General features: G+C 38.5%; 1 protein-coding gene across 2 annotated transcripts in view; it reads right to left on the reverse strand.

Annotated features, from left to right (window-relative positions):
• Positions 1-91: 91 nt before the first annotated feature.
• The window catches only part of Arhgef38 (Rho guanine nucleotide exchange factor 38), a 95,206-nt gene continuing 76,691 nt past the window's right edge, over positions 92-18,606 (reverse strand). For both annotated transcript variants that reach the window (XM_050165672.1, XM_050164895.1), the window contains exons 10-14: positions 17,441-17,752; positions 16,042-16,185; positions 14,890-15,088; positions 14,507-14,766; positions 92-6,472 (exon numbers count right to left, since the gene is read on the reverse strand). In XM_050165672.1, the coding sequence (XP_050021629.1) occupies positions 6,287-6,472; positions 14,507-14,766; positions 14,890-15,088; positions 16,042-16,185; positions 17,441-17,752 (1,101 nt within the window). In that variant the 3' untranslated portion in view covers positions 92-6,286. The remainder of the gene's footprint in view (positions 6,473-14,506; positions 14,767-14,889; positions 15,089-16,041; positions 16,186-17,440; positions 17,753-18,606) is intronic.

Here is an 18,606-nt window from a genome sequence, read left to right on the forward strand (position 1 = left end):
AATAGTGATTATAATGACTGGTTCATGATGAGAACGTCATAAGATTGATGACATATGCAGATGTAAAGAAATGGTTCACCTGGCACAATACTCCAAGATTTAAATCTCTAAAATAAGGTACTTTATGAGTGACAGGGATTACTCAATCTAGTGTTTTATAATATTCAGTTCTCTGCCTTATGGGGAGCTCTCTCCCTCTCTCTCTCCTGTGAACTCTAGCCATAACGTCATCCTGGATGAGGTGATCCAAGTCATTGCCTGGAAAGCTAATGAGTTAGTCGGCCATCAGTTCACGTATATATCCCAACAAAGAACAGGATGCTTTCAGTGTCAGGTCAGTGTATTACAGAAGAATGCTGCATCCTTTTTACAATCAGCAAACACCTCATCCTTTCCCGAAACCGAATCCTATAGTTTCCTATAGTTACTGAATTGAATTGTCTTATCACCCTAGATGTGTGCTACAAAATCTAATCTCAAAGCATTTTCCTTTATCCCTAGGTTTCCTAACATCATTAGTCTAAAATAAATTGGTAAATATGTAAAGTTAAAACTTAAGTTTTGTCTTTTTCCTGTGGAAAGGTTTTTAAACTACTCTGTTAAATATTCGCATTAATTTATTCATAATTTAGACCCCAGTACTGAAATAAACCCATTTTTTAGAGATGGAATAAATATCTTGGACATGCTTTAAAAAAATCTGCCTGTAAATGTTTTTGTTTTGAGAAACATCTTTCTGTTGATAAGAATTGTTTTGGTATAAACTCCAAATCCTCTTTATAGGGAGTTCAGAATTGTTTGTTGTTTATAATTCAAGTGCAATTTTGACTTCACAAAATGATGTGTCAAAAGCTATTACAGTCACTATCTTGAAAACAGGGAAATAATGCTTAATACAGTTTACTTATTAGTATTTGAAGTGAAAATTTTTACCCCATCCCAGAAAGTGTGCTGGAGTTGAGAGAAACAACTTTTGATTTTTGCATCATTTCTTGGAAATTTTAATGAATTTACAAAGTAAATTATCTCTCAGTCAATATGATTTTTTTTGTATATGTAATGTGTGTGTGTGTAAAGTAAGGGGCCAAACTCATTTTGATAATTTTTAAGAGATATATTTAATGTTAGATTTTTATCTCAAATAGCTCTTAGGCCTTTATTTTTTTTCTCATGGCAAAGTATGCCACAAGAAGCAGTTATGAGAGTTGCAATAGTGTGTTTTTATTTTATTATGTATAACAAAACAAGTGTTTCTTGCACTCAGGTTATGTGAAGGGAAAGCTTGTTTTCTCTTGACTAGCCCTGAAATTGAAATCTGTCTGTTGGCTCAGTGAATGAGTGGACAAGTGAGTAGATGTCCTAGCTTTCTGTTGTGGTAAGTATCTGACAGAAGCAACATAAGGGAAAAAGGGCTTATTTTGGCTCAGTCTCCAATGGGTAGAGTCTATTTTGATGCTGAAGGCATGGCACAGAAGCGTGAGGCCAGTTGATCAGGTTGTCTGGGCAGACAGGAAACAGGAACAGGAAGTAGAGCGAGTCTACAAAACCTCAAAGCCCTCTCCCAGTGATTTGTTTCCTCCTGGGAATCTCAACTTCCTATAGATCCCATAACTTCCCCAAAAGCATCTCCAGGTAGCAACAGAATGATCAAATACATGAGCTAATGGGGAACATTGCACATTCAAACCATAAGATCAATGTTCTTGTAAGTTTTTAGGATTGATGCAAACTGCCTTTCAGGCAGCATCCTTTTTATGGTCTTCATGTTGTACTTTGTGAGATTGACCGTAGAATTTAGTGACTTAAAGAAATGGCGCTGAAAAAATAATAGTCTCAAGATGAAATGACTTGAACCCTTTTGTGTTCATTTCTTACTTTGCTGATTTTGTTTGTTGGCTTACTTTTTGAGGTGGAGTTTCTCGGTGCTGCCTTGAAACTCAGTTTGTAGACCAGGCTGGCCTCTGTCTCTTGAGTGCTGGAATTAAAGGCATGTGCCACCACCACCCAACCTGCTCAGGTTTGCTACTTTATAAGACATAGTTCAGATGAGATAAAATGGAAGACACTAATACAAACGGCCCCTGGTTTATAATGCTTTGTTTTTTCAGTAGTGCCAAAGTAATATACATTTATTAGGATCTGCATTATCTTCCTGGGCTAGTCAGATACTGTATAATACTCTTCCATTTCTGAGCAGATTGTAGCTTGCAGTACTTCATGTAATCATGCCAGCAAGCAACTGGTGCTCTCTATGTGGTGATGACTTGCAGAACTCTCATGATTTGTCAGTAGGTCAGGATATTTTAAACCCATGGTGAGTGTATCAGGATATCACTCCACTATAAATTAAAGCACATCTGTATTTAAAAATTGGTTCCAGTTCTTAACAAGGGTGTGGTAGCAGTTTTATTAGGTACAAACTATAAATTGTTATGATCACGGGTTTCACAGGAAACATCACTTAATAACAAACTGAAATTTCATCGGTACAATCATCATAAATATCACAAGAAGTTAAAAAAGGTGATGGATACATTCAGATGCCTTAGTGGAGGTTTAAGCAAAACAAAACTTATTTAGTAAAACTGTAGTCTCAGGATTTATGAGCAAGAATATCTCAATTCTAGTCTTTTTCTAAAGTGGTGAGTTACTTTTCAAAACACTCAGATTTACCTGCCTCTAACAGTAATGCCTAAGACATCTCAGTGAGCTCCAGGAGCCCTGAGGAAAGGTAGCTTTGTAGATCACATAAAAGTTAGTGATGCGCCGGGCGTTGGTGGCGCACGCCTTTAATCCCAGCACTTGGGAGGCAGAGGCAGGTGGATCTCTGTGAGTTCGAGACCAGCCTGATCTACAGAACTAGTCCCAGGACAGGCTCCAAAGCCACAGAGAAACCCTGTCTCGAAAAACCAAAACCAAAAACAAAAAAAAGTTAGCGATGCGTTTTTACATCTCTGTGTATAGAGAGAGGGAAGTAGCCCCAAAATTAGACGTTAGAGTTGCATCCTCTTAACAGGATCTTTTCCTACAGAATTTCAAGTCCAGTGTCTGTCTAGCCAGTGAACTGTAGTCACATCTTCGTGACCACGATGTAAATGTCTAAGTTTGTTCAGCCTGAGTTTTGTGAGGTCTGAATGTTGAATGTGAGGTCACTAGTTAGCAATGCAGTGGGTGTAATAGGAAGCTATACTTCCTAATATATTAGGAAGTTACTGCAAACGACTTAGAGGGTTTCATGTCTTAAGATTTTCTCTCTTCATACAGCTGTGTGAGGTTAACATGGTAGAAAAAAGTCTAAGAAGTGGACGAGAAAATCCAAGAATTTTTAATTCTATGATTCAGTAGTTGAAACACTCAGTTTTGTAAATCACCCAAACTATGTTCATTCCAAATAGCATCAGGCATTTAAAAAGCAATTACACAAAATCTGAATTATTTTGGAAGGATTGAATGTTTAACATCTGTCACACATTGCTCTACCCACCTTTCAAATTCAAGATATTTTTCTGGAATATAAAGAATGTTCCAGTAGTAGCTGTGTGACTTCTTCATGATTCCACAAAATGACAATTTTAGATTACTAGATGTGTATTTTATACTCTACACTTTATTCCATATACTAGTAGTTTTGAACATGTACATTTCAAAATGAAATGTAAATAAGATGCATATATTTTTATTTATTTTAAAAACAAAAATAGCTACAAAAGCTTCCTCTTCATTTTGGCAAAATTAATCGCCCACTTCAGAGGATCCTATTCTGTACAATATTAATTTAAAGAGTAATATAACAAAATGCATTAGCTTGCCTAGTTGCAATTATACTGATGCAACCAATCTTTTGACCTGCTTAAATATAAACATCCTTTAAGCTATCTTGAAAACTTTTTTTTGAGGCCTAGTAGAAGGATGTATAATTTTAAAATTATAATTTATTGGTGTGGGAAGTCCTTCTATGTCCATGTCCTTATGTCTTAATGTCTATTGATTTTAAAGAAAGTAAGAAGAAAATGAAGGTGTTATGTAGTTTTTCAGAGCTCATTTGTAGTAACGTGCTCATCATGATTGGAAAGTTGCAATCACTGGCTTCATAACGGTTCTTTCTCTGGAGCTAACTGAAGTATTGATTGTCCTGGTGTGGATTTTTCAACAGTCAGACGGGATGCATCATGCCTAGGCCCACACCAGTAGACAAAGTTGCCCCTTCATGTAATCACTTATTTCAGCCAGAAATCTGTGCTATTGATATAATTTGTGCTATTGATAGAATTATTTTTGTGTGAAACACTGAAGCTCAATGCTACGTACAGGTGTGCAGGTACACGCTGCAGTATGTAAATTATGCATCTTTGAACATTGCCATAAGATCCTTATGTAGCAACTTCAGTTTTTGTTTAACCTTAGGCAAATGAATTTGTATTTTAAAGATGAATTCAAGGGCAATTAAAAGAAAATCTTAAAGTCTCTAATATCTTTTAGAAATCTTTTGTTATCCTACTTAAAAAAAAAGAAAGCAGTTTGTGCAAAAGCCATGTTAGGAAAATTTTATAAATCTGTTTTCAAGAATTCAGTAGTAGTACAAACTTTCCTTCATATAAGGGAAGAGGGTATGACATTTAGTCAGCTACAGTAGAAATCTTTATTTTGTCATAGATATTGCAGTAATAAATGCAAAGTAATATATGTACAGAAAATTGGATCTAATCTCTCAAAGTAAGAAATCTTAAAATATGTCATTAGAAATCTTATGGGCAATTAAAATCTACATAATTATGAGTAACCACTAAAATCAAAATTACGAAGATCACTGTTACATGATCCTCTAAACACACTGTTTATTGCCAGTACTCATCACGGTGTTAGTTCTAGAAATAGGACTGTCCTCTTTGGACTGTAAACTTTGCATGGCAAGGCACTGAGTTGATTTGAACTGTGCTAAAGCCTTCAAATCGACCAGAATGCCTGGGAGACAGCAGCTATTCAGTAATGCTGACCAAGTAGATGCATGCCGGACATTTGGGTCTTCATAAAACTTCCTCTATAGAGTTGTTTCATTCAATTATTTTCATTTTCTTCCTCTACTTCTGAACACTCTCCCTGGCTCATGTCATCTCTGTGTCTGTTCTACTTTATCTATTTTCATCCAATCACATGCCTTGACTGAATGAATAAGCCTGAAATTTTGGAGGCCAGTTCTCTGAGTGGTACCCAAGTTAAAGCACAATGCCCTGAGCAAGGGGTTATAGCTAGTCCAATCCTCAGTGCCTTGTGTGAGCACAAACTGGCCACTAAAGCATTTACATTTTGTCTCTGAAGTGGAACACACATTCCCCATGCATCTCCAAATCGTTAAAGAAAACATTTCCTCATTAAAGTTTCATCAGTAATCATATACAGCAGCTTTAAGACAATTTCAAACATGCTTAAACACAACAATAAAAGTACAAATAATAAATCTGGATACTTCATTTTTTCCCTCCCAGGCTTGTATAGAAGTCTTTGGAAGCTCTTCATTTTGAAAAGCTGTTAAATATTGAAATGTGGATCTGAGAATGATTTCCTCCAGGTTCATTATTTACATTGCTGATTTGCATTCAAAGAGTGTATGATGTAGTCATTAGGAACAGAGACCTTGAAACCATGCTGCCTATGTTTGATACACCTCTACCACTTGCAAGCAATGTTGATTCTTTACGTTGCATTAAATTATTCTATATAAATAATCTAAAGCAATGTCTACCATGTAGTATACTTTTAGTAAATTTTGGATATTATCAATATTTTGTTTCCCTTTTGATTAAAAATGCATTAAAAGTGGAAAGACTTCTAATTAGCTGTTAATTATTTTTATGTGTAATTATGCTGTGATTTATACAGATATGTATAATCTAGATTATACTCATCATGTATAAGCTGCAAAATATATATTATATGTATATAGCATGTGTGTGCAAATAAGATGTAAAAAATATGCTTAAGGCAAAGTACAGTAAAAATATTACAATAAAGTGAAAACCTTATTCTTTCACTCCTTGGTGTTGATAAACAAAATATATCTTTTAGAAAGATCTTTACCTTTAAATATGTAGTTGGAGTCTAGGCTGTTTACTCTCTGCTGTTTCTGTTGGTAATATCTCTATCAACAACTATTTTTTAATACATCAACAAAATCATCTTATTAAAAAGCAAGATTTTTCTTAAAATATGATGCACTGCTTCTGGTCTGCAGTTTCAGTGTCTGTTTCATGAGGTAGTCAGGAAATGATGTCATTTTATGCTTATTTTCTTAAGCATATGTCATCTTCCCAAGGTAGTTAGCTGGCACGTAGCCTTTCTGTCCTTGGGCTTCAGCTAACCACCACTCTCTGTTCCCACTTAGGTCACAGAACCTCAGTATGTGGACTCTCTGGTACTCCTGGAGGCTGAGTTCATGGTCACTTCGTGCTTGGAAAGCATGGACTGCATAGAAAATCTAGACAAGAAAAAAAAAGACATTATTGGAACAAAACCCAGAATTTCGGAGAAACCAGGTTTCTGACGATAAGGGGCTCCTAGCTTTTGACAGTCACACAGTCCCTGACTTCACGATGAATTTGGTAGCACATAAGAAAGGAAATAGGCACTCTTTCTAATTGGAAGGCATGCTTGAGACAATTCGGCAGTTTCTATAAAATGTTTCTCGTTAATTCTTTGAATCAATCGCTCAATCTCTTCTGCAAACGAAAACACAGATCATTTCTGCACAACATTTCTGTGTGTGGAGTGAGAAATTGGAGGGATGTGGAAATGTGTTGAAGAGTTAGAGAAGATAAATTATAGACCCCCATAGTAAATAAAGCTGTAGTCATTAAAACAGCAATATACAAAGTATTCACATTAAGTATTTTTTTTAATGTAAAATTGCAGCTGGAAGATGACTTGGTGGTTAAGAGTACATGAACTTTTGCAGAGGACCCAATTTAGGTCCCAGCACACACTTGGGAGTTTCACAACCAGTTGCCGAAATTCCAGTTCCAGGGTATCCAGTGCCCTCTTCTGACTTGGAGAGTAGCTGCTCTCATGCAGACACATCCCAACACACAGACACATATGTATAAAATTAGATGAATAATGTATGTCTCAAATTACATTTCTCTGAAAAATATTTCACAGTTACTAGGTAAATTGGAAGACCTCTGACCAGTGTTGAAGTCATTGTCTAGTAACATCATAAGGCTGCTAAAAGAAATGCTTCCTTATGATAAAAAATTAAGCAATTAACCCACACATTTGTATATTCATTTAATCAAACTTTGTAAAAAAAAATTATGTCAGAACCTTACAACTCAGCCAAAGCAATAATGAATCTTTACAAAAGAAAACAACAAAACCACAGTGCCACCGTCACCAACACAAAAATGCTGGGGTGCATTTTAAAGCAAGTGATCTTTCATAAGGGACACATTAATAAAGGAGGTTAGTATGTCACACCCACAAAGGTGGATACATGGAAAGGTGATGGAAAAAAAGGATGGAAAATTGAGGGCTGTGAAAAATGAATTGATGTCACTGAACTAGAAAAGAGATGGACAGTGTAGTGAGAGAGCCAAGATTAGACTGTGGTTACATAAATGTTAATGAATCACTTACCTCAATAAAACTCTGATGCCATTAACTGTTACCTTAACAAGGAGCCTGAGGCAGAATTCAAGGAAAGGAACCATATTGCTAGGGTTGGAAGGGTCTCCCCCACCAGTTCTAAAGTAAGTACACTCATCCCTTCTAAGTGAAAGTCTAGCCAAAACGTACTATCCATGAACTAAAAAGTTGACTTCATCAGACCAAAAATAGTGCTTGATATCAGATTTCGGGTCTCTACAACCGTGAGGATTTTGTTGTTGGTAAGCCAGTATACAGCATTTTGTTAATCGCAATTTGAATGGCCCAAGGTGTGCCTCTCAACTGGTCACATATGCTGTGTGCACAGTAGAGTTCAAATCTTCAGTTGACCTAAAAGGTCTGGATATCATAAAGAGATTGTGGTGCGTGCATGAGAATAGATAGTTAGAAATGGATTATGCTGTTTGGAAGTAAAGAAGAAACAGAATAGAGGAGCTATAAATTCTTAATGAAATTTCAGCAGTGATAAATACATTTTACTGAGTTTGTAACTGTTTATGTCACATGAGCCGCATCCTCAACAGCCCTCTCAGTTAAGACTTAGAAACAGTCTCACTCACAAGGCTACCCAGTGCTGCTAGGACCGATGTTTTCTAACTCCCAGTCCTGTGTTTGATCAATTTCTTTTAGGGTTTTAGGAATCAACGTCCAGTTCTAAGAAAGAAAAGAACAGTGTATTTTTGGAAAAGGTTCTGTGGTCTCTCCTCTGTCCCTACTGTTCTGCAGTTTTGAAAGTGACAATATTGAATAGGTCCATAAGATTAGTGTGGTTAATTTGGTTTGCAAAAGCGTCCAGGAGTGTGACGTGCTAAATTATAGTGCCGGAGTGATCTATAGGAGCTGGAATCAGCAGTGTGATCATCTTTGCAATTTGAATCAATAATAAATACGCTTCTTTAGCTCAGGCATGGATTTTTCAGAAGGATAGATTAGTTACAATCCCATTCCTCAACACTGTGTAGTCTTTCACTTTGGAACAGATTTCCTCAAAGGGAAAATAAAATTTGGTTAGATATATTTATTATTATTATATGTATTTTGTTGTGGGTTTTTTTTTAGACAGAGTCTAACTGTGCAGTCATCGGCTTGCCTAGATCTCACTATGTAGATCAGACTCACCTTGAATTCATAGAGATCTGTTTACCTCTGCCTCTAGAGTATTGGAATTAAAAGTGTGTGCCACCATACCTGACTTAAAATATATAATTTAAGCAAATATAAATTCTCATGAAGTAAGAAATTTAAAATACAAAATTGTGTGACACTTTTAAATTATCATGGTTCAAATTTGTTTTAAATTGGCAGTTTCTAGTTCTTACATAACATGCTAAATAAAGGTGTACTTTATATGCTCAAAATGGGCCTACATCTGCTTTGAAAGAGAGAGTGTCTCTGGTCTTCTAATTATGTGTGTGCGCGTGTGTGTTTTAGATGATAAATTAGAGGTTTTCAGCTTGTCATGAATTTAAGAGCAGAGTGATTTATTTTCAAATCTCAGTTCACACTCTCTAACTTTAAATGTGTATATGTTTTTGCCCATGAACATTCATTAAAATGTTATTAATATGGTTCATAATCATGTATTTCTTTTTTCCTTGTTATTTATAAAATGTTTTGCTGTTTGTTCCTTTGCTGCATTTCATTTTAAATATGATAACCTGGCAATACAGGTCAGCTCTCCACAGCATTTGATTTAAGATCACCTAGACTCTCACCGTGATTATTATCCATAAACATCATACTGTTCCCTGTGGCACCATTGCTGCCTCAGCAGCCACTTACACTACATATCTGTGCATTTAATTTTTATTTCTTAACTTCACTGCATTGTGCAATCTCGTTTTTATTGATTTTATCCCAATTTTCCAATTACAAACAATAAAATTCATAACATATTTTAATTTTCTTTTCCCAAACTAAAAAGCTTTTAAAGCAGCATTTACTGTATTAGTTCCAAAGCCAAAATAATTATACTGCTGGAAACATATCATTCTTTCCCTCACCTGCTAGAAGCCAGCTTTTATTTTCTTCATTCAGTGATTATATATTTTTATTAACAAGTAGGATTTTATGAAGTAATCTAGGGTTTAATAAAATATTTTAACATGGATTTAAACCTGGGGGTTCAAGAAAGAGTACTTCCTAGAGCCTAAAACACACCCGAGTGCCTGAGTGTGGCTTTCACTAAGATATTCTCACTTTGGGAATGTTAGAATGGTCATATATAGGACTTGGGAGAATTTGAAGCTACTTTCATAAAAGGTGATAACTGAGAGGACAAAGGTGGGTCACAGGCATGTTTGGAGGTAGAGTTATTTTCAGTGTAAACAAATAGTTCTGATGGAAAAAAAGTCTCAAAAGTAACAAAGAAAAAACACCCGCTTAGGTGCTATAAACATCTTTATTCCCTTTCTCTCTCCATCCTGTCCTCCCTCCCTCTCTTCCTGAAATGGCAATAAATGTGGAATTGGATATTTTGACAACCTTTGGCCTTCAAAATATTGTAAAACATTTCCATATTAAATATTCTCTTAATCTTCATTATAATGGATTACTTAAATACCTTAAGATCAATCTGCCACACAGTTGATAAACTTTCAAAAATAGCATATTCAATATCACTATCATAAGTAGTTATAAAATGCAAAATCAAAGACCAGCTCACAAGAATGAGAAAACAACAAACTTGTCTAAAAATGTGCTCCATAGAAAAAGATCACATGCCAAGAAGCACATTTTCAAAATAATTGAGGAAATCCTCTGCAGTAATGTGAATGGTCCCTATAGGCTCATATGTTTGAATACTAGGTGCCCATTTAGAGGAGTTGTTTGGGAAGGACTAGGGGTGTGGCCTGGTTGGAGGAGGTGTGTCACAAACACCCATGCCAGTTAGGATAGTCATGGACTCTAACCTTCTGAAACTGTAAGCTGCAAATAAACTCTTTCTCACATAAGTTGCCTTGGTCATGATATCTTATCACTGCAATAGAAAAGTAGATGTCCTTGAAAGCCATTCACCAACTTCTTATGCCCCAAGGTCCAGGTTAAAGGCTTAGATCAACTATGGAAATCACAGAGAAGATACAGAATGAACTTGTGGGATATTTGTAGAGTGTGTGAAGATGTATTCACTATGATTGGCTTAATAAACAGCTGAATGGTCAAGAGCTAGGCAAGCAGAGAGGACTCTGGGAACAAGAAAGGCAGAATCATCAGGAGATATGGAGAGGAAACAGGAGATACAAAGTAGAAGAGAGGTAATACCCTCTTAATTAATTATTAATTATTAATCTATTAATACATAGATTAAGATAACTGGGTTCCTTTTAAGTTGTAAGAGCTAGTTAGGAAAAAGCCCAAGCTATAGGTGGAGCATTCATAAATTAATAAAATGTCTCCATGCCATTACTTTGTGAGCTGGCTGGTGGGACAGGAAAAGATTCCTTATGTAAGCCAGTCTTCAGCTGTCTATATCTCAGGATTCTCAAATCCTCAGAGATGCCCCCTTAAAGTCAGGTAGAAGCCCTTCCTCCTAGTCAGGGTGCACTTGAATCATCAAGAAGACTCCAGTACAGCCTAAAACTCCGTAGTATATGCTTCTGCATGTCTGGAGGATAATAAGAGGTACCGCCCTGTAGGAAAGAGCAGAGCAAGGAATAGTGGCCCCAAACACCACCCAGTTAAGCGGTACAGGTTACAGTTGATTTTCCTGATTTTTAAGTTTAAATAGTAACGCAGAAAATTGCTTTTGGGGTCTATCATATATAAGATTTGACAAAGATCCAATTTACTACCGCTTTCAGTCACTTATGTGGACCTCTATGCTGTACCGTTCTCTGTGACACCCAGAGCGGATGCAGTGGAAACACCAGACTGTGGCAAGCATGAAGATGCCATCCTTTCTCCTTATTCCCAGGAACGAAGAGCAGCTGCACTAGGAGTCTGAAAACCACCAGCCTCTATGTGTCTCCTGTCAGAGCTAAAGGACGAAAGGAAGTATTCCTTCCTGGATCTTCTTTACTTTTTTCTTTCCTTTGGCTGGGGCTCCCCACAGGGGTCGCTTCTCTTTGCAGTAGTTGATCTGGGACATACTCTGTGCTTGCAGTAAAAAGACCTTCAATTTGAATGAAATCACCTTAATCTGAATGAAGTTATCAGGGATCCCATGAGACCACAGATCCAAAGTGGGCTTTCTGGTTCAATTTTATTAGTAATAATGCTACTATTTATCCAATGCCAGTTATCTATGTTAAACTGGTTTCCAAACTCAGAGGAAACAGAATAAACAGGATTTTTGGATAAGAGCCTCTAACATATTTTCTATTTTGATTCCCTGCTCTGCCCCCCCCCCTTCATTAAAGAAAACATTTAGCATCTAATTTACCTCATTTGTACTGGTAGGATCACTTGAGGAAGATTGTTTTATTGTAGCTGCTAGTGGGAGCCAGGTTTATACTGGGCTCTTCCAGCTGAAAGAACCTAAACCATGTTTAACTCTAAATCCTAGTAAAGTTAGGCTATGGTTAGAATAATTATCATTCTAGCTTCAGGATGCTGTCTTAGTTACTATTCTATTGCTGTGAATAGACACCATGACCAAAGCAACTCAAAAAAGGAGACACTGAATTTAGTGGTTGCTTACAGTTTTAGAATGTGAGTCAGTGATCACCATGGCAGGCAGAGGACAGGCCTGGTGAAGGATCCAGTAGCTGAGGGCTTTACATCCTGATCCTCATGTAGAGGCAGAGAGAAGAGGGGGGAGAAGGGAGGGAGGAAGGAGGAAGAGAGGGAGGAAGAAAGAGAGACAAAGAGGGAGGGAGGGGGAAACCTGGGCATGGTGTGGACCTTTGACTCTCAAAGCCCTCCCCAGCAACAGACTTCCTTCAACCAGGACACCCTCCTAATCCTTCTCATCCTTCTCAAATAGTTTCACTACCTGGGAACAAGCATTCAAATGTTTGAGCTGTGTGAGCTATTCTTATTCAAGCCACCAGAGACGTCATTCCAAACTCAGATTCTGTCGAGGCTGTTGAGGTAAGTAATGTAAACTATGAGAATATTCAATCAGGTACACAGATTTCACCGAATTAAAAAAAATACCCACAAATGAGTTAACATTATAGTGTGTCTTTCGGAAGCTGTAAGCAAGCTGAGAGGGCTAGCAAATGACTAAAATCGTGTGCTTTGGAGCTACAAAATGGAGTAATGAGAACATGCCTTGAATATCAGGTAAATTAAGAGTCCATCATGGCTTGGAAGGGAGATTTGCAGGTAAAAATATCTGATAAAGAAGTTACAGTCAGAATTTACAAAGAAATCTCTCTCATAATTAAGAAATAAGAAGAATTTAGATTTGTGTTACTGAGATGGACAGGGAAAGGATAATAAAGGAATTTTAAGGTTAGAAAAAAAGTAGGCAAATATTTGACTAGAAAACAGAGTGATTAATAAGCATACAGAAAGAGACAAAGAATGTTCCTGGAATTATTTCTTTATGTTTTTTAAAAACAAAACATTTTGAATATCTTTTACTGGGCTAGTAGTCATGCATGACTTAGTCTACAAAATGGAATGAGAGTCTCTGTCACAGTTCAACCACTCAGGAGACGGATGTGAAAGGGTGGCCTGGGATGTATCATGAGATGCTGCCTCAAAAAACAAATTTCTTTTAAAGACTCTTCAGAGAATTGTTTTAAGGAATAAGTTCATTATAAAGACAGAGTTGTGTTTAAGCGTAAAAAAAGTAACACATATGATATGTTTTATTTGTGTATACATTTATGTATGCACAAATATATCTGAAAGACATACACGGGATGCTGTCTTTGGAGAGCATCACTAAGGGGGAAGTGAATAAAGACATTACATTTAATTTATGGATACTGTTCCAGTTTCACTTTCTGAAAATAAAATGTATTACCCCTGTGGAAAAGAAATTTAGGCTAATGGAAATTACTAAGTTAAAAAGGCAGAAAATTAGTTGGTTATTACTTGGAGATTAATAGTTGAATATGCCAAAACTTTATGAGGTAGCAAAAATGAACCTTACATTATAATTAGCTTACCAATTTTTGAAGGTGCTGTAGCAGTAGTTTTCGCATTGGCGCAACGAGAGAAAGGCAAGTTAGAAAGCTTTCGTGCCTAGCAGGTGGTATTAAAAAGAGGTGAAGTTTCTAAGTTCTACTCATCTTAATTAAGGCATTGCCTCTAGAACAGTAGTCTCAACCTTCCTGGAGCTGAGGCCCTTTAATACAGTTTCTCATGGTGTGGTGACCTCCAAGCAAGCAATTATGTTCAATACTATTTTATAACTGTAATTTGGCTACTATTATGAATCGTAATATAAAAATCAGTGTTTTCTGAAGTTCTTAATTATCCCTAACCCCAAAGGAGTAGCAACCCACAGATTGAGAACCACTGTTGTAGAGGCTTCAGAGACGAGTTCCTCTCTGATATTGATGACCACAGATCAGCTGCCTTTCTCCAACGGTGGAGCATTAGAAAATAAATTCTTGGCCACCATGAAGACTTGGCAGTGGAGTAGTGGCTGCTAAGGTTTGTTGGATCTCTAGTCTGTGTCAAGAGTTCAGCATGCATGTCAACCCTACTCAAAACACCGACTTTGAAGCATAGGGATTGTTTTTTGTTCAGTTTTGAGGAAACAGGTTTAGATAATTAAATTCTTTGCTCAACAATCCACAGATGGTATGTGCTAATAGGTCTAGGTGTTTTCAATGTCCAAGCTGGCGGTTTCCTAGTAAGAATTTCAGATCAACGTGAGTAAGGTTAGAGATTCTTTGATTTGAGTGGCCAAGTATTTTTTTACCTCGTGGTTTAAAAGTCTTACCTGTTCGTCTACCTCTTGAAAGTGATCAACATCGGCACCGTTTGTTTCAGACTTCCCACAAGTGCCACTAAGAGACGAACTGCTGCCGCTTATGCTGCCTTCAGGAGTACCCGTGACGCTGTCACTAGCTGGCCGGCAAGACACAAAGAGGCTGAGGTTCTCGAAATCGTCGTCGCCGAATCTGTTCTCACCATCCACCTTCTGCTCCTTCGCTGGGTTGTAGGGCTTTAGGAAGGAGGAATACACGTAGCCTTTCACAACTGGCAGAAGGAAAAAAAAGAAAGCACCAGGGTTACACGTTGACCTTCCCTGAACACGCAGAGACCCCTGGGAAAAATCTCAACCTGAAGAGCGGTGGTAGGTCTGTGGGAAAAGAAACTTACATCCTGTGTCAACAAACCACCTGCTTGTACTCCCCAGGGGATCCTTCTGTTCCAGGACGGCTACCAACTCTCCTTCTAGAAGATTGATGTCGTGCTCCTGGGTGGCATTGCACTTGCGTTTAGCTCGGTAGAGTTCCTCTGCTCCGTATGTGGACAAAAGTTTGGAGCGGTGATCGTCAGTTTGATGTGGCACTTCTGGCTGGGAAAAGGAAGACGTTCTGATTCAGGTGAACATACAGTGAAATCATCAGTGAGTTTTCTTCTGGAAGATTATTTCTCAATATAAGTTATATGCTACTCTGGATTTATTAAAAGGCAGATGCTCGGGTCAGCTGAATTTTCGGTTAAAAAAAAATCTCAAGTAGGCACATGAGGGCAGTGTTGTAGAAAAGAAAGAAAATACAACCAGGGCTAAGAACGCAGAGGCTCTGGCTCAGATCATAAAAGCAGCCCTCTGAAGTCTCATGACCTGGTTTCCATCATCTGAACCCACATAGTGGAAGGAGAGAACCCATTCCCATAATGGGGACCTCCAAATGTATTCCTCTGTTTATCTGTGTGTGCAACATACATACAGACAGACAGACATACACACACACTACACACACAGGAAAAGTAAATAAAATTGTAAATTATAAAACAGGTTTAAAGAAGGCAGAGGTTCTAATGATTCCTGACTGTTGATATTTTACTATTTTCTATTTACATTCTTGCATAGTAAATACTTTTTAATTTTAATTCGTAAATTGCCTATATGCATTTTCCCCCTAGGTAAACGAGGCAGGAGTTGCAAAAAGACACTTTCCAAAGCCTGGCCCTAAGAGAGCTGGAGAAAGCCACTATATCTCTGGGGGCTGGAAATTAAAAACGAGGGGCTGTACTGGATAATTTCTCTCTTTAAAATCCCGGTCAACAAAATCTGAGAGTCCACTGTGCATCCAGCATGTGTTTCAGCATGTTAAGAAATTATCATGAGTGAAACAGAAACAAACACCACACGCTTATGGAGTTTATTATAGAAGAGATAGAAACAGGGAATAAAACTTAACTAGCATTATTTGGATGAAGCCATTGGTATGAGAAAGAATCCGCTATGATTTGGAGGAAGGAAAGAGATGCTGTCGGCACTGGCGCAGAAAAGGCTAAACTCACCAGACTCTGAGCAGTTTTCTTCTTTTCAAAGCTAAGTTTCCTCTCAATGAAGGTGGCACTGTTGTCCTTTACAAAACTCAGGTTTTGAACCTCTTCTAGCACTCGATTTTGAATCTCAGAGATGCTCAAGACCGGCAGGGGCACCTGTAGGAGAAACAGTGCGGTGTTTTCAGACACGCAATCACACTGGGCCTTGACTCTGCCAGGGTCGTGGTGACAACGGGCATGGAAGACAGTGCCACAGAGGAAAAATCTAGGCAACTTGAGAGCTTCTATAAAGATCTGAAGCCACACAACATGGCATGGATACTTTCCCTTCTTACGTTTCAAGAAGAAAGACCCAGGAGTAGAGTTCAGAAGATGTGGAGTTAGCAGCCCCACAGGAGGGACAGCAGGAGTATGCAGGGAATGAGGCTACCATAAGAAGCATGTTTAGGCATGTACGTGTGTTTGCCTTATATGTTTAGCAATTATGGAAGCTGGAAGCTAGGAATGGGCAGTTGCTGGGGACGTGCGTATACAGACGGGAGTAGTAGAATATATGTGAAATGAAAGTAGAGAGGGGGTTTCCTGGGGGCCCAGGCAGAAGGGGTCGAGCAGGTCAGAAAAAGACTTAAACATAATGCAGAAACAATTTGGCGCCTATGCTCTTTCAAACCACATAAAAATATAATAGGACATAGAACATATGTGAATTGGGCCCAGGGGAGAATATTGGGATCTAAAGGTTTTAGCAGGAATAGGATAGGTAGGCGTGTAGGGGATGAGGATGTGTTAACTAAAACTAAGGGCATATGAAGAAACCTTATTAAGCCCACTAGTTTGTAAGTAAATTGAAAATATAGTTTTTTTAAAAAAATAAATTTAAACCATAGTTTCTCTCATATCAGTGAATGATGCTGCTCCCAGAAGACATGAGTCACAAAATAAAAATCTCAGAGCCAGGCATGGACTCCTCCCTTTGAGTTCTTGGGCAGAGAGACCCCAGAGGCACCCAGGACAATACAGACTGTTGCTGCTCTTCTGTGTTCCTCCACAGGGAGGTGGCAAGGCTGTATTACTCAAGGTATCATGCACTTTGGTTGCGGGACCCAAAGAAATAAATCTTGAACTGACCAGGAAACTCTTCTTGATGGCTAGCTTTTGTCTTAGCTAGGATTTCCACTGCTGTGAAGAGACACCGTGACGATGGCAACTCTTAGAAAGGAAACCATTTTCGGGCCGGCTTACACTTCAGACGCTTAGTCTGCTATCATCATAGTCTTTAAAACTATACGATTCAAAGTGCAGAAGGACATCTGAATGACTTTCTACTTAAACAACAACACACCAGGGCCACACGTGTACACTCTGAAGGAGGAGTGAAATTGAGGTGGCCAAGGGGTAGCGCTCTGCTCACCGGCTTGACTGTGGAATAAGCCTGCAGAGCCACCAGCATCAAGTCCCGGAGGAGGGTGATGAAGCTACACAGGCAGTTCAACAGGATCTTCCTGGCGGCCTGGTTGAACGCCTGGAGCTCTTCCACAAGCTGGGCATTGAGGGCCTCATACTCTCTTTTGGCCAAGTCTGATTCGTCGGCTGCTGACCGCGGCAGGGAGCTATTGCAGTCAAGTAGTTTGTCATAGCGCTTTTGGATGAGCTTCTGAGGCCCTGGGAATAAGGACAGCAAGGCTGACAGGGGGCTCAAGATGAGTCTCTGAGAGCGAGCTACCTGCAAAAGAAAAATATGGAAAATACAGGCACATTACCAAGAGAATGGCTCACTTCATATCCAATGATGCTCTCAGTAGGCCTATCTCCTTCTCTCTTCTGAAGCTCAAAGGGACAGGACAGCACCCAGTCATTTGCAAAGAGAATCTCATATGGGGGGGGGGCTGCCTAAGCTTCTTTATTCATGCTTAAAGTAGCAACATTGAACCTGAAGATGAGCGAGAAGAGTAAGTCTTCTCATACGGATCACAACTCTTCTGCCTACAGACGCCTCCTTCCGGACCCCCCCCTCTCGCTCCCTTCTAATCCCAGAGCCAAGCTGAGTTATCAAGCTGCGTCAAGGTTGGGAGGAGCTGACGTCAGTGTGTGGCTACAATTGACCAACTCACCACTTCACCTCTTGCTGTCAGCAAAATGGGCACAAGTATTCTGAGGAGACTCTTATATCCCTTCGCATCAGCTCCGAATCTGTTTTTTATCTCTAGGTTTGTTTTTGGATGGAATTGTATTCCCCAAGCAAGCATTGGTTCTTTAAATGTATATCTTATGCCTGTGACAGAAATGACCAGAGCTAAACACTTAAATACACCTAAGGCTTGAGGGCAGCTGACTTGGTTTCTGAAACGGCTGCATTTTCAGCTCTGAGACATTAAAGAAAAACCTTATTGCATTAGTGCCCGACCGCATGTCAGCACTCAAGAATCCTAGATTTTATTTCTTCTCTTCTTATGTTTTTCTCTGTGTTCTGAATTGCAATTTTATCCCATGTCTGATGACCACCCTGCCTTACACTTTATCACACATGTTGTAGGAATCTGGAAGTAGTTTTATCATTTGTGACCTCAAAGATATTCC

The sequence above is a fragment of the Alexandromys fortis genome, unplaced genomic scaffold, assembly GCF_014885135.2.
Source record: "Alexandromys fortis isolate MF-2015 unplaced genomic scaffold, M_Fortis_MF-2015_v1.1 scaffold_19, whole genome shotgun sequence".
Lineage (NCBI taxonomy): Eukaryota > Metazoa > Chordata > Mammalia > Rodentia > Cricetidae > Alexandromys > Alexandromys fortis.